Source organism: Epinephelus lanceolatus, chromosome 2, assembly GCF_041903045.1.
Source record: "Epinephelus lanceolatus isolate andai-2023 chromosome 2, ASM4190304v1, whole genome shotgun sequence".
NCBI classification, from domain to species: domain Eukaryota; kingdom Metazoa; phylum Chordata; class Actinopteri; order Perciformes; family Serranidae; genus Epinephelus; species Epinephelus lanceolatus.
In genome coordinates this window covers 26952091-26968443 of record NC_135735.1, presented here as the reverse complement: position 1 = coordinate 26968443, position 16353 = coordinate 26952091, and the positions used below count along the sequence as shown (strand labels likewise).

Below are 16353 nucleotides of genomic sequence, written 5' to 3'. Positions count from 1 at the left end.
CCATTTTAAATGTGCTAAAAAATGTAATACTGGTAATTATTTGTTAAAAAAGGGCAGCTGGCTCATAAAATAGATAGATAGATAGATAGATAGATAGATAGATAGATAGAATTTAGCTTGTGAAGATTTCAGTTTGACATTAAAATATTAAAGTTGGCAATGTAGTGAATGACAAAAAAACGTAGGTTATATGTTCTTAAGTTAAAGTGTATTAAACTATTATGAGTAGCTTTTGCCAAAAGCTCTGTACACTACAGTAAAAAAGATGTGGTATGCTATATGTTTTTAAGTACAAAAATAGTGTCAGTATTTTAAAATGCACTTACCTTTTTAAAATTATGTCTGTGGGTGTTGGTTGAGTCTGAGACTACACTTCCGGTCATCAAGCTAGCTTAGCTAGCTAGCTGCTCTTTCACATGCCCAGTGGGTTGCTAGGCAACAGACTAACAACCGGGACAGCATGGCGGAGATGAAGCAAACTACAGGTTTGTGAATTAGCCAGTTAACCACTGTACCGTCTGTCTAACAGTTTGAATTCTCGTGTTCAGACAACAGTAAAAGCGCCATGATAATCTTGCTTTTGTAATTGTCGTTCAGGAGTTTAAAGTTATGTGTTAAGAGTTAATGTTTGAGTTGTTGCTCCAGTAATAAGCTCTCGTTTCTGTACCTGGTTTTCCTCTCTGTTATCAGAGGCTGTGGTGTTAGATGTCCACAAGAAGATTAAAGCAGCTTTTGAAGTGTTTGACCAGGAGTCTAACAACACAGTGGATGTCAGGTGAGCTCCAGCGGTACAGACTCGGGTGATGATAGTTCATATTGTTTCTACTGTTAACTTATACAGTCTTTCCTATGTGCTGGGTTTGAACCTCATGATCTCACACCATCAAGGATAGTTTGTGTTTATGCCTATTTAGAATTTATTATAGTTTATGAGGGAAACACCCACCTGGCCCTGTAGTTTTTGTTTGTTTTGTTTTGTTTTAAGGAAATACCTTATTTTGCCTCTTACTGTGGTGGGTGTTTGAGATGGTGGGCTCTGGTAGAGCCAGGTCAGGATCAGGCAACTTGTTGCTCAGGAGCCACATGCAGCTCTTTAGTCCTTCTCCAGTGGCTTCATGTGACTTTGACAATAGAATAGATGGAAATGAATAACAGTTACTTTTCAACATTTTCATTTTCATTTTGTTGTAGATCTAAAGTGATTCTTACATTTTCCATTTGTATAAAGGTGTATACAGTAAATAAAACCAAATGTTTAGCATCTCATCAACAGTGTGTATCAAGTTTACAGCCTGGTGCCTTTACCTAAAATTTGTGAATCTCAGTAGTGATGGCTAGTCCTGAATCTCCTTAGTGAGGGTAGCTATTGATTCCAAATCCAAAAAGAGAAAATGTCTCGGAGGAAAATAGAGAATTTCACAGTGAGTGGACCGATTTGTTTGCTTTCACCACTAATGCTGCAAAGTTCAAGTACCAAATACTCATAAATAGCCCATTGCAGAGCAGCTACATTGCTGTAAAATGAATGCTTATTTAGACCTATTAGGAAAATGTATAGGCTAATTTAGATTACAGATTTGAGACAGATAGATTTTTTAATTTTTTGGGGGCCACAAATGTCTCTTCTGATAGTAAAGGTTACTGACCCCTGAGCTAGGTGAATAAAACATGCCATAATACATCTCTCAGGAAGAACATCACCATTATACTCAGTCTTCACATGTGGTGTGGTTTATCATGATTGTTTGTTTGTTTTTTTTGCAGGGAGCTGAGCACCATCATGTATTCCCTGGGTTGCTTCCCCACCCAGGCAGACCTACATGACCTAATAGCTGAGGTCAGGACAGTGTTTACTTATATTTTGCTTATATTTTGGATTAAGTAAACAACCGGTCAGACTAATCATCTGAGGCTTTCCTCAGGTGTGCAGTCTTAAATAGGGATGTTCACTTTTTATGTATGAGTCATGCAACAATCTTTATTACACGTGTGGAGATATTTCATCATGTTATTAAAATATTCCACCTTGTATTAGTTTTTTTACGAGCTAGAAATTGCTACTACTTACTGTAAGATGATATTATGAAGAGTTTTGTTTGAAAATTCTCAGCTTGTTGTTAAAAGACCAGAACTTAGCAGCCTTGTCCCGTTCAAACAGGTTGAAGAGGACCATGCAGGATATATCCATTTGGACAAGTTCCTTCCAGTCATGTCCAAAGTGCTGCTGGAGCACAAGTAAGACGGCTCTGTTATCTCCGATGTGTACAATTGACTCAGTGCTTTTTTTTATTATGTCTAACTAAATGAATAAAAATGCTAAATTTAGAGGATGAGAAGAAGAGAAGGCCATGTCATCATGCAAATGGGTGCTCCTGTTGAAGCAAACAATTTATTATACAGTATGACTTTCAACTAGATGTTACTGAGGGAGCACCTGTTGCTGGTACGAGTTTTCAGATTTTATAGTACCTTAGGATCCTCTTTGATAAAATGAGCACAGTATAGTTCAGCCTGGGGTGTAAACTGAGCCTGGAAATTACTAATAGAAACTATGATAATGATACCATGTTTGATCACAGAATTTTGGTATGTCATGTCAATGCTATCAGGGCGGTTCTACCAAACTTGCAACAGACACAAATAGTGGTGTGTGTGTGTGTGTGTGTGTGTGTGTGTGTGTTAGGTTCCCTCCCATCCCTGAGGACATTCTGCTTCAGGCCTTTGAGGTGAGATCAGCTTCTGTTTCCTCATATTCTCCATTATTGCAGTCGTACCAGCAACTGCACAGTATCTAAATTTAGTCTGAGTTTCAGCCTCTGTATATATCATACTGTCAGCAGAGTGACACTAATATCACAGTGTTATTTACTGATATTTGTTAAAGTATGAAGGCAATAACACTGTTTCCAGGTTCTGGACAAAGGAAAGAAAGGATACCTGGAGCCTGAGGAGCTGACAAAGTACATGACACAGGAAGGTAAAGCAGAAGCTTTCAGTTTTTGCTTTGTGATGTGAAGAGAAATGTATTTGTGTGGTGAAAAGTAGATAATCTCATAGATATGTTTGTGTGTGTGTATCATTTCTCTTGCTTAGGGCTGGGCATTGTTTAAAAAGATTACGATACCAGTATTAATAGAGTGCTCTAGGGTTTTTATGTAGACCGACGTAGAAGTTAACATCGCCCTGCCTCCTTTGTCATAAAGCCAAATGGGATTATTCCATTGGATTTTGGATTATTGCAGAAAATAGACTCATGCAGCAGTAATAAAATAAACTCCACATCATATTTTAGGCATCTCACCAAAATCCCATTCAAAAAACCTCATCCATCTATTCTCCCATTCATCCAAACCCTCTGACTTCGAGACGAGGGAACCAGGAGTGCAGAAATGCTAACTCATTTCTGGGTTTTAGGACATATTCCTGGGGCACTCTATACTACTGCCCTTAGAGTGATAGTGACACCATTAGAGTACTTCATACACATAATGTGAATGGAGTGGCGTGTAATATAGCCAAACCTTTGAACGTTCTGGTGGCATCTCAGCACACTGAACTGCCCTTTCAAATATACTGCAATTGACAGTGTCAGGGCAAATTGTTAGCATCACACGGCTGACGTTACCTAACAGTTATAGACGGGTTTAACAACAGTCAAGCCATTTCCATGTCAGTGTGAGTTAATTGGGACTGTTTAACCACTCGGTGTTGGATGTAAACGGCTGCTGCTGTTGTAGCTCCTGCTAACCAGGCAGACATTGAGCTAACCATTCGCCGGGAGGAGAGCAGCTCTGGAGAAGGCAGCAACAGAAAGTTTGCTGATCAGACACCTGGCGCAAAATAGGATCAAATGTATAATTTGACTGGAGTTGTTTCCATTCTACTTTGTACTGGGTTATTTTGGTCGATACTTTAAAAGTGTCAAGTACCAATCAACAGACCCATCCATACTTTGACAAAACAACGTACATTTTAAACATGGCTGTGTTTTGTTTGTTCATGGTTGTGCTTATATCAGGTGACCCCTTCACTCAGGAGGAGATGGAGGAAATGCTGACAGCATTTGCTGACAAAGAGAAGAACCTCATCTATTACGAAGACATAATTGGCCAGCTGACCATTGACCCTGAAATGTAGTCAGTGTCATAGTGTTCGTTGTTGAGAAATATTCGAAGCACACAAGTCTGTGTTTGTTTGTGTTTGTGTCTGCATGTGTTATTGTGGGCCTGTAGGTCTGATATGGTATAATAAATTAATGTACATTTCTCAATCCCGACTCTGTGTTTCCAGAATTGTCTTTCAGTTCAGATAAAGTTGTATTAGCAAACTGGCAGACATGGGAAAATGTGTCAGGGCAGGTGACGTTAATTATTTTTTGTAAAGCATGCAGTAGTTTTATGCTCCCATCCATTTACATGTAGTACCTAACCTCACTTTCCATATTTCCAAGTCTGACATGTTACAGAGATGTTCTGACATGTTTTCCACAAACATTCAGTTTTAAAGTACATGATACAGTCTACTTTCTACATGTAGATTAAGTTAAAAATCACTGTCATGGTCATTACACACAACTGATCTACTCAGGTGTGACTGCTCATGCAAAATTGTTTGTGTTTAAGAAAGGGAGGTTGCTGCTGACACAACCCCAGAACCTAGATACAAAATAGAGTCTGAGACCTAGTGCTGGGTCCTCAAATAGCACAGGCTCCTTATAAACTTTGCAGCAGCATGAGGAAGTTTAGGCTTGTTTTACATGGAAAATGTTCATTTTTAATCCTGTGTACGGAAGATTTGAGATTAGAAACCCAAGCAGATCAGGGTCATGTGGCTGTTAGCTATATTTATGATCCCTCTCTGATGTCTACTCAGAGGTTTACTTACTAATTACTTTACCTATTATTTTCTTTAATTTAGTTTTGTCTGTTGAACCACTGTTGTAGTCAAGACCACCTAAACCAAGACCAAGTCCTGACTGAGGGCAGAGTGTATCATGAATGAGACAAGACCAAGACTTTGAGGGGTTAAGACCAAGACCAAGGCAGGACAAGACAAAGTTGAGACCAAAACCAGACTGCACAACACACTTACAAAAAATGTGGAATCAATGTAACGGTCTTTCTTTGACTGTGACAAGACCGAGTAAAAATGTGGTCAAGTCCACGACAAAACTGCGAGTTTCAAAGAGTGGTCTTGAAGCTCATCTTGAGACCAAGACTGATCTCAAGTACTTCAACACTGCGTTTGAACCAATGAAAACATCACAAAACTGTAGGGTACTATTGTGCAAGTGAAACAGGACTTCTCAAAGGGCTGATTTCTTAACAAAATCACTAAGAATAATTTAAGTCAGTCAAGGACTCCTGCAGATACTGTACAGACTACATGCAGCAGTAATAAAATAAGCTCCTAATGTAATTTAAAAGTATTAGTCCAATCCTCCTTAAGCTGCAGTACAAGCTTGCCGATATAAAATCTGAAAAGTTAAAAGTAATCCGACGTCTGACGTCGGAGAAACTCTAATGAGAATACATCTCGTTTGCTGATCATATCGGGGCCCAGTGATGGAATCAAAAATGAGACATAATTTGGTTATTCATTTACAAGACAAGACAGTACATGCAGCTAACGGACAAAAAGGGAAAATAAAAAATGAAATGTGTTGGGAGTGTGAAGGCAGGAAACAACATCCATCATGGCAGAATGATGTTGCTGTGACAAACAATCCATGATGTGTGTGCCATAGTACTCACCTTGAAGAATTAATGAGTTCAGAGGACTAAATCAAGAAAGCGCATACTTGTCCAAAGAATCAGCTTAAAAACTGCAGTTTGAAGCCATGAAAGCAGTGACCCTTACCAATAAATGACCCCAAGCAATGATTGCTTTATCAGCATAGTATTTTATCTTAGGTGATTCTGCATTGAATAGTAAACATGCATGGAACAGGTAAACACAGCTTTGGAACGTGGATGACATGATTTATCTAAATCTTAGATAAGTACATGATATGGCAGCAAACACAAGCAGTTCTCTATCCGACCATTAATGCATGCTGAAGTTCACTTCACAGTATAAACATGACCCGTTGCTCTTGTCTTCCAAACACTGTGTAAGACAAAGACATCAGAGAATAAAACATAAGTCTACAGTAATAGAAAAAAGTTTGTATTAAACACTCCCTTTTCACTAAACACTAAAAGACAAAACAGAATAAGGCTCATTTACCTCCAGCATAATCAAACATTATTATATCAGTACAGTCTCGATACACAGAGGAAAGACTTAAAGGGATTTCCTTAGTTCACACTTGTTACGTTGATTCATGAACATGAATACCTGTGTCCCTGTGAGGAAAGGGGATTTGGAGAACATGTTTTAAGAAATTGAAATGTCTAATCAAGAAAAAAAATGCACTTGTCAAACATGTGTATGTTCTATTGAAAAAATAACTGAAGCTGGCTCTTGGGTGGAATGTTTGCTTCATACATAGTGAGAAAAACATTTTCCATAAAGCTTCAAACAAAAGTGATTTAAACCCTGAAAAGAGAAAAATGGGAGTAATGGCCAATTAGAGGCAGGGCCCCATTTTCACTAACAAGACTCAACTATGATATGTACTTTGTGTCCCACAGATGAAGGGGATTCATAGTGAGTAACACCACAGCTTCCCCTTAAAACTAGTGATGAGACTGTGTTCCACTGTTTGCAGCCATATCACATGAGAACATTACAACTGACTGCCAGTAACTTCTTTGCAGCAATGGGCAGTCCACACTGGTTATTTGGTCCTTAAAGAGCCATAAAAACACAAGAATAGATACAACAGATAATAATAAAGCTTGACAAAGGAACAGAGACGAGTAAAGGAGGAAAAGAGGAGAAACAAACAGTGCATGGAGGTAGAGAGGAAGTTTTTGACATCATATCCAGCTACCAACAGAGATCTCATTAACATTGTTTTTGCATTATTGCACTGCAACAGACCCACAGAGGAATGACAAATTTAAAACAAACACACCTGAACCAGTATGCACATTTTTCACATTAGGAAGAATGGAGGCAATAATCTCACTAGCTATCTACTTAAAATCCGTCTTTGCCTCTGAGAATGAGATAGGAGAGGGAAGAGGCAGGATAGAGCCGTCGCATTAAAAAAGGCTTCAGATGTTTTTAAAACGGATATGTTAACTACCTTTCAGCCTTAGGTTGAATATGCATTTGCTGCAAGGCAGGGGTGGTCTTAGCCCTGTATAGTTACTCAAAATTAAGATTTAAGTAGGTGGCACCTGATAAACATGCTTCCAAAAAAATAAAAAAAAAAACCTCTGGATAAGGCTGCTGCATAGTGGAGTCACAAAGACACAAAGAGAATTAATCATACAGCTGAAGTTGTGCGGCTCTGTCGGCTTCTAACCTAAAAGAATTTGGTACAAATGGACCTTATCCAGACCTCATCCCTCTTTATCTAATCCTGACTGAAGGCCAAGTCTTGTAAGGCCTTGGAGAAGTAGAGGAGAACAGGAGTCAGATGATGGGTGACAATGATTTGGTAAAGATGTCGACTGTGTTGAATCACAGTAGTACAGATCAGGGCAGTGTCTCTTTCAATGGTCTGGTTCTAGAAATTTAAAAAAAATTGATGCAAAAGAGCTTTGCAATCAGGTCGAGATTGCACAGATACATATTATTATATGTACCAGCATTAAAGCAAGAGGCATGAAATCAGTGATTCAGCCCTCCAACCCAATGTAACACACCTAACTGAGAATTAACTGCAGGAAGTCTGGTTACAATAGACTTTACCTGTGTTTTACTGCATCTACCTCAAAAATCAAGTCTGAGCCCATATATTTAAAATCTGCTGCCCCCCATCACCTGACTCCTACCATTGATGATCAGTTTTCCTTATGGTCCACCTGGTCCATGAAGTGCCAGGGCGACAACATTAGCCTGATACAATCGGTAGCGAGGCACATTGCATCACACCTAGATCGTGTTTCCAGAGTCACATTGTTTAGGAACATGTAGTGAGCACTAGACACAGATAAACCATTAAGTGTCCCTCTTTAGATCTGCAGCACCAAGCCAGCAGCTGAGATATTATCCCCTCCACCTGCAGTTTGGTAAACCTCAGTGCATACCAGCACTGGTGCTACGCAAATCTCGTAGTCGTCCTCATCCCAGCAGCTGACAGGCCGGGTCTCCTGCAGAGGGATACGCTGGCTGCCTTCCCGCCGGCTAACAGAGAAGGAGTCGTCCATGATGAGCCGTGCCTTGCTGAGGTCAATGTCATTGGAGCCACAGACGTGGCGGTTAGCTGTGAGAGAGGCCTTGGCGGTGGCTGACATGGTGTTCTTCCACTGGGAGCCACGGGTCACAATCATGGCCTGAAAGGCCAGAGTGTGGACGTGGAGTCGAGTCAGCGGCTTAGCTTTAGCACTGTATGTGTCATCTTCTGCAGTGGTGTCCCTGTAGCGCTGGTTTAAAATGCGATAGACCTCCCTCATCTGGTCGAGGACAGTGGCTACACGAGGGTTTGGGTCCGACAGCACTTTAATGTTGGAGCCTTTGAGCAGACTAAGCAGGTTGGGAAGCTCCTGTTCATTCATCCCTAAAGAGTCCGCCTGAGAAAAAAGAATCAGGAAGAGTAATTAAACTAAGGACATCCCTTTATCTGAGCTGTGCATCTTCATAAAAACAAACAGAAGCAATAAAATTGTATTGAGTAACATTCTTTCATTGTGATCAATATGGCGAGTGTAGTTTATTCTGAAAAAGGCTACAGTTTGATCTCTAAAACACCTCTGTGTAAAGCCTGGTATACACTGTGCGATTTTGGGTTGTCCCGGACGAAAGATGACCATCGTGAATGAAACGTGATGATATCTTTGGTCATGGCTCTAAAATGGTGGTCCTATGTCTCACAGATAAAGGTTCAATGATGACCATTGTCACAGTTTTGCGATCAAAGTCAGCCTGGGATAATATTCAGACAGTGTCAAAAATTTGTGATGATCTCACAGTGTGACTGCTGCCAAGACCTGCATCAACTAACTAACCAACAGAAATGCAGCATGAAATGATGCATGAGCGCTAATCCAAAACAAACAGATGGATAGCAGCTCACCATGGAGGCAAAACATGTTAAAAGAAATGTTTCGAGTAAAACCTTGTCGAGTCGTGGCAGCAGAAGCCTCGCCTGTGTGATGTGTCCTCCAGCTCTGACCACGATGGCGTAAAGAGCAGAAAACTAAGACTAAGCAGAAACTAGCGGAAGAGTTGTAGCTGCCAGGTGAGCAACCTAGCGGCTGGCAAACACACACACAGACACCCCAATATAATGCCAACAGAACTTAAGGTTATTTAAAAAGCATGACCCTTTATGTTGTGCTTCACAGCTGTAGAAGTAATAACCTGTGCAGCTTCCTTGCACACTCAGTATGGGAAGCAATTGCATTGTATGTCATAGCCTGCAATTCAGCAGATTGAATGAACTGATCTTCTGTGCTGCTGGGTTGAGGATGTGTGTGAAGCTTCCATGTTTTAACATGTAGATACAAAACAGATGTGACAAAAAGAAACTATTCAAACTGTGGAAGGCAAACACAGTCACGCACTGTTTTGTTCAGAACTACATTCAACACATTTAACTAAACAAATCTACTTTCAATCTCACTGCTATGCTTTGTCAAACATCTTGTACCTTTTCACTCTATTTTTCTGGGAGGAACATTTTGTTTTTTTAACTCCTGTGTTTGTGTAATTGTCCTAGCATTTGATTAAATTTGTTGACTGATGTAACTGTTAAGTCATACATACATGTGGAATGACGTAGTGAAGTAGGTCCTCCATTATACTCTCTTCTACAAAGCTGGCCATCTCAAAATGGACTCCAATTTGTGGAGACGACAAGGACAGCAGGTCGGCCAGGCGGGAGAGGAGAGCATCTCGCTCCCCTTTAATGATGAAAGGAAGAGGTGGAAAGAGAAGAGAGGAAATTCAGACAAAATGTAGACACAACTGACAAATGTTCAGCATTATCACATTTCAGTTGTGCGACACAATGCAGCAAACACTGCTGCTAGAGGTTCCAAATCAGCGACTACTAACAAGGTTGTCACCAGTGTCCTCTTACCTGACTGGAAGGGGAAGTTATCCATCATTTGCAGTCCACCCACCACCAGCAGATCTGGTTTAAAGTCTTCAAGTTTCTCAGCAAAGTGCTCCATGGAGTCCAGGTAGGGGTTATGGTCATCACTGTGGATGATATACCTACAAAGCCAAGTCAGCCAGTCAGATACAAATACCATGACAACATGTATGTACACACACAGTGCTTCTAATCACTCACAACATTCATTAAATCCAGCTGACTGTGCATGATGGGAAAATTTCTCTCTGGCTCTAGCACACACACATTGACAGTTAACCTTACTGCCCTGTCAAGATTCTCAAAATATCTACCAAATGCTCAATTAACACTTACCTGTTGGCTCTACGAGCAGTATACTGACCCCAGCTAGCCCCAGCTGGATACTCCAGGATCAGATGAATGTCTGGCTCTTCAACTATGTTACCTGCCACTGGAGAGACAGAGATTGGTTAGCACACGGGAATGGAGGTGACAAGGACAGGGGTGGGGAGATATATAGAAGGCAGAGGAGCTGGAGGTGGATGTACCAGTATGTGCTTGTGTGTGTATTTGTACCTGTAATGTGCTCAGACAGAACATCTGTATAATCAGTGCTAAAACTTCCCCCGAGCAATATATCACACCCTTCAGTTGCCATGCGACCAGCCATTGCAGGGGCGTTGCCGCCTATTGCCCATCTGTTTCCAGGTAAGTCACGGGATGCTTCCACCAGCTCACTGAATAGAGTATCATTCAACATGAAACGCCTGTAAGACAAAAAGGAAAAAAAAAAAAGTGAAACTATGTTAAAACTCAGTTTTCATTTTCCTCTAAACATGCCTTCTTTCTGTCTTGTCATATTGTTGTAGTTTGTACTGCCACAGTGCAGTTTATACTTTATACTGCCACAGTGTAGTTTATACTTATGGTACAGCAAAGCCCCCTCCCCTTCTCTGTCAGATTACTCTCACATAATCAGTGCAATCTCGTTGATTATGTCTGGAAAATGAGTTGTAGAGGTGACGGTAAATTAATTTAATAAAAATAAAATCATACTTCTTATACTAATTATACTACTAATGTCAGATTGTAATACTGTTAAAAATATAAATACATATAGTTGTTTCGAAAACTTGGGGGCAATTTTGGCCCCCGGAACATGGCTTTTGGGGGCATTCTTGGATCAATTGCGGGCCAAATGGCCCGTGGCCCTTGCTAATTTCTGACACTGGTCTTGAAGTTGTCTTTTTTTCCCTTCATTACGTGACCAACCAATGACAAGGGTCACACACAAGAAGATCTTTCACAAGGAGGATGAGTATGTGTTGAACAGGACAAACATGGTGGGCAAACCATGTTCCTACAACTTCCAGGTCTGTCACATGATGCCATGGGTTCCAAAAACACTTTTTCCCATAGACTTACATTGGGAAAGAGACAGCTGTAAGTCAGTGGATACATACAAACGATACAAACCGACTAGCTAGGTCTCTAGTGCACTTGCTCTATGTGCCCAATGATGCAGAAGATCTGGGTAACTTTATATCTAGGAAGTTTAACTTTTTGGGCTTCACGCACCACTGAGCAACTTTCATAGGAATGAACAGGGCCCTGCTTCCATTGCTGTATCCAGTTCTGTTTGTACATGCACTGTCCAGATATGAAGCCCTGGCAGCGTCTGTGATTCATCAGGCTCATGTCTTTGAACAGTTTACACATCGCGCTTGAGCGCCGATTCGCGACCAACAAGCCAACACTGATTTGCCTTTGATCTGGGGCTTTTTATTTTAGGGAGCTCTAAAAACTGTCGGCAAGCAGGGTAATCAGGGCTAAAGTTGCGTTGTTTGAACTAGGCATAAACCACTGTAGTTAAACCTGAGAGACTTGTCCAGCCAGTCTCTTTGTAAATATTAGATGGAAGTACTGTTAAACAGAGCGTTTCTCTTCTCTGAGTTTGCTGAAAAAAATTCACTTGTCAAGCATATCAAGGGTGTCAAAATTTAAGAGAAAGGAAGTGGGAGGCAAGAACAAAACTAAAGAAAAGGAAGAAAGAAATGTACGTAAGTAGAGGTGTTGGAAAGCCAAAAAAGACAACCTAATGTCTTCTAAAATGTCTGGTACTTCTACAAGTGAAGCCGTAGATAAAAAGATAAAAAGAAGCCAGACTTTTACGCAGGAAGGCTCCCGGTACACGTGGCCTGTGGAAGGTATGCTATTTTATGGGATAAGCTTGGACGGGAATGGAGGAGAAACCAAATTGAAAGCAAAGCACACTGAGAAAAATAAACTTATTACATATATGGTTTGACCCGGGCTACTTTTGGCAGAGACACCCAATAATTTCTTCTGTTCTTCACACATATCACTTTGCTGTTAACTTTTCATCTTTTTTGGCTGAAGTGCATCCGAATTATGGCTTTTACAAACCCAAATCCCCCCTCCCCCCAAAAAAAAACAGGCGAGAAAGACGCAGGAGCAATAAATCTAAATGCTGAGCTGAAAAAGACCTGGTTTCTATGTCTAATTAAGAGTTTTAGATAACATTTGCTTTTCTTTTTCAGCCTTTCTGTCCATGGTGATTTTGTAAGCATGCTGCCTTTAGGTGTTAGTTCCAGACAAAGAACAAGGGCTCAGAGCCAGGCGCCAGAGCCAGAACAAGAGCAGCCGCCGGTGAATGAAAAGAGAGGGAAGACGAGTTAGTAACTGATGAACAGCAACAGAAATAGAAAAATACAGATAAGCACTGACCAAATCAAGGTTTTGTTTTTTTTTTTTTAAAAAAAACCCTAAGTTTTCACTTAGGTTGTTTATTTTGTGACACATTTGTGGTGGAATCCATGTGTGTGTGAGAAAGAGCGTGTAAGGGGATGGACTGAGCCAGGATCACAGTAGCCTTAGGTGCGCAACTGGGAAAAATTTGCTCGTGGTTGGTCTCAAGACTTGCACACTATCTACTTTATGTCTCACCTCTTATTCAATCACAAAAACATACTTGAACACACCCTGCATATAAAAAGAAATACTGACTTTGACACACCTTGCATATACACAGAAAGACTCCTCGAACCAGTCACAGCACAGAAAAGGCAAACATAATAAAGTATTTGCATGTGCACTCTTTCACTCACGCATGTATTTATAAAACCACACTGTGAATTCAGGATGTATTAACTAGAACACAACTATCTAATAGTCAACTCTTATTCACACGAACACACACACGTAACACTTACTCTGCAGCAGCTCCCGGTGCAAAGAAATAGGCAAAGCTCTGGGCCAGCTGCACTTCATTTTCTATGTAGTCATGATGTAGGGGCTGGTCTGTGGGTGGGAGGCCAATCTTATTAAGCAACGATACCCCGTCCACTATCAGGTCAACACATCCTCCAAAACCTGTGGATGAGGGAGAGGGGCAGAGAGAGAAGAAAGAGATAAATATGTGAAAACAATCATGCCCAGAGGCAGGTATACAACTTAAAATCTGTGGCCAGCAAGGAGGAGAAGATTAAGAGATGGCCACCGGGGGAAAAGACACTACAGTCAAATTTTACAGTACAAACACAGCAAAGAGAAAGGCAATGCTGGTGTGCAGCTTTCGTAAACTTAGCACAGTGAAATCCACACAACATGCAGCTGCTGTGAAAAATGCAGTGTAATCTATCTGCCACCGTGGCTGGTCAAATGATCCGATACCTCAATAGAGTTTCAGCTGCAGGGCCAAACATCATCAATGCATAGCTTTCATCTACAAACATTTTCCTTCAAGTCTGAACATAGGTCAGCATGCTTTGCAAGAAGCCCTGAGGGCCTTCCTGTGTAGGCAACCTGTTAGGGAAGCCAAAAGGCATGTTTGTTGCAGATTTGAATTTAAATTTGAATTAGTTTTGAATATTTAACTTAGTCTGACAGTAGCTTGACTTCAAGCTGCTATTTTTGCAATTTGTTTTTCAAAGCTCTCAGGCAGCCATCTACAATTTTCTTCTGACAATTTACTGTAAAGAAGAGAAAAATTAATGTGTATATTTGGTCATATCATCAGCAGCAGTGGTGCTTTTGCCTGAGAGTCAGCAGGGCAGTGTTTGTCATTGTATTGTAGTGTTTAATTATAGTTCACCATCTGAAGCACCTAACACACAAGGATTAGATCAAATTATGATATTGTATAACAAGGCTGACATGTGATCTTATTATATCTGATGCTGAACAACAACAATACAACAGGTCTGACTGCGTGGCTGAGCCTGTTGATTAACTGGGTAAAGGTTGGACAGATAGAGCGATTACCTTTGTTGCGTTGCTTCTAACAAGGCTCAAAGGACAAGATTTTAGGATTAGATCATGAGGGCCAAAACACCTGTCAGTGATGCTAATTATGTTGTTTGCTGAAACCTGTCTGACGCAGTTTATCAGATAAGAAATTCCACCCTGTAGTACTGCTAATCCCCTTGGTGCCCACAGTTTCAATGCAAGACGGAGACCACAAACTGCCAGTTGTGCTTTTCTCTTGTGGCACACTGGTTTTATTAAATTGCTGTCAGCATACTGAACCCAACCTGAAACCTATAGGGTTGTTTTTAAACTAAAGCAACAGTGTTTAGTGAATCCCTAACATTCAACACCTGCTTTTACCATTTATCCAGTCTATTTTGTATTAGGGATGCATGATAATTTTGGCCAGTATTGGCTTTAAAATGATCTTTCACAACTGGCCAACATGCTTAATCTTATTTTGCACAATAAATGAATATTATATACACTGAAAAGCATTGTATTTCATGTCCTCATCTACTGGAGGGCCATCATGATATGAGTATGCATGCATAATATGATGTTAATTCCACTACAGAAGAGACTTGATGATGAGTCAAACTGGGTAGGGATAAAAGGGGATATATCTACATCAGTATGTTGGATATCGGCGAAAATCCACATGTTATAATAGATATGTCACACTGAGGCTACCATCTGTGCAAGTGACATAAGGGAGACATTAGTTACTTAAATAAAGTTAACCCATATTCATGGTGCAAATATCAGCACCTCCCTGCCCTTCCATTACAGCAGTCTTTGCCCTTCACTGGTTGTCTGTGGTGCTCTGCTGGTTGATGGAGGGTCTCTGCTAACAACTTAACTCCTGACTGAGATCTGATGACTGTGCAAATCATTCACAGTCACCCCTGATTGACCTCCCTCTTTCAGTTCATGCTCCACTGCACTTCACTGCACTGCACTGCTTTTACTTGGTCAGTCATTTACTCACAAATCTCCTGATATTCAGTGAAAAAGGGGAAGGTATAGCAAAGTTGACTGAGGTTATTGTCAGTTCACAGAAATAAAGTTGTCACTGTGCCTTTTAAAAGTCCGCTTAATTACGTTTTAGCTGAATGAAGCCAATTCCAGTTAGCAATTAACTTCAGTCTTCTGTTTGTTAGCGAGTCGGAGCACTTCATGCATTTTTCCATCTGGAGCATATTTCTAGATTCAATGCCAGTTATTACGGATGAAAATCATCTCAGACTGAATCATTTATTAACCCAGAAACGCTCCTAAATGTAGGTTAAGCTAGGCAAAATTAGCTAGCTCACACCACTTGCACTTACCGATGGCTACTTTGGGTCTGGCGACGCCATTGATGCCGACTTTGCTCTCCGCCCGGAGCAGAGAGGACAAGACGGTGTCCAGCCGGTCGTCCAGCACTGCATCCTGGGGTGACCGGAACCACACGGCCAAAAGAACCACGAGCAGGGACACAACAGGCCCATATTTCATCCACGAAGCCCTGCCTCCTCTCTCCATCTCTCGCCGTCCTCGCTGCCGTGGCTCCCTCTGTCAGTAATGAATAAGCACTTTCCGCCCGACCAGTAAAAAGCCGTGCTTTGGGATGTCTGTTTGTTTTAGGAGCCGGAGTGTCCCGGATGTACGGTAACTGAAAGCAGAATCCTAGATTCTATTCAGCTATATTCCGGTATTTATTCAGCTATTGATTCAAAACATAACCACTTTAACCGCGTTTCAGCCTCTTAAGACAACCACTTTCTTTATATTCTTGTAAAGGAGGCTTCTTTGAAGTGTTTTATGTAAACCCAAGCACCGCTGTACATGTTGGATAACAGGTGGACGCCTGTATACAAATCAAACAACCTTTAGTCTACTACGAAGGGGGAGTGTTTGTTTTTGCTGACAACAACGCGGAAGTGACAAAAATAAGAGCACACATT

At 40.9% G+C, this 16353-nt stretch overlaps 2 protein-coding genes across 2 annotated transcripts; one reads left to right on the top strand and one right to left on the bottom strand.

Moving 5' to 3' along the window:
• Positions 1-354: 354 nt before the first annotated feature.
• drc8 (dynein regulatory complex subunit 8) lies at positions 355-4276 on the top strand. Its single transcript, XM_033631278.2, has 7 exons — positions 355-485; positions 691-775; positions 1765-1837; positions 2159-2235; positions 2684-2726; positions 2911-2977; positions 4019-4276. Exons 1-7 carry the CDS (start codon positions 461-463, stop codon positions 4135-4137), a joined length of 489 nt encoding a protein of 162 aa, XP_033487169.1. The 5' UTR covers positions 355-460; the 3' UTR covers positions 4138-4276.
• Positions 4277-5882: 1606 nt separating this feature from the next.
• adpgk2 (ADP-dependent glucokinase 2) lies at positions 5883-15979 on the bottom strand. Its single transcript, XM_033632616.2, has 7 exons — positions 15736-15979; positions 13369-13528; positions 10712-10902; positions 10490-10586; positions 10139-10275; positions 9823-9959; positions 5883-8627 (listed from the first exon to the last, which is right to left on the bottom strand). Exons 1-7 carry the CDS (start codon positions 15929-15931, stop codon positions 8070-8072), a joined length of 1476 nt encoding a protein of 491 aa, XP_033488507.1. The 5' UTR covers positions 15932-15979; the 3' UTR covers positions 5883-8069.
• Positions 15980-16353: the final 374 nt, after the last annotated feature.

Coding starts and splice junctions, on each gene's coding strand:
- drc8 (XM_033631278.2), top strand. CDS start 461: ATGGCGGAGATGAAGCAAACTACAG. Junction 486..690: donor GGAGATGAAGCAAACTACAG/GTTTGTGAATTA, acceptor CTCTGTTATCAG/AGGCTGTGGTGTTAGATGTC. Junction 2,978..4,018: donor AAAGTACATGACACAGGAAG/GTAAAGCAGAAG, acceptor TGCTTATATCAG/GTGACCCCTTCACTCAGGAG.
- adpgk2 (XM_033632616.2), bottom strand. CDS start 15,931: ATGGAGAGAGGAGGCAGGGCTTCGTGGATGAAATATGGGCCTGTTGTG. Junction 13,529..15,735: donor CAGACCCAAAGTAGCCATCG/GTAAGTGCAAGT, acceptor CCTCATCCACAG/GTTTTGGAGGATGTGTTGAC. Junction 9,960..10,138: donor TAACTTCCCCTTCCAGTCAG/GTAAGAGGACAC, acceptor TCATCATTAAAG/GGGAGCGAGATGCTCTCCTC.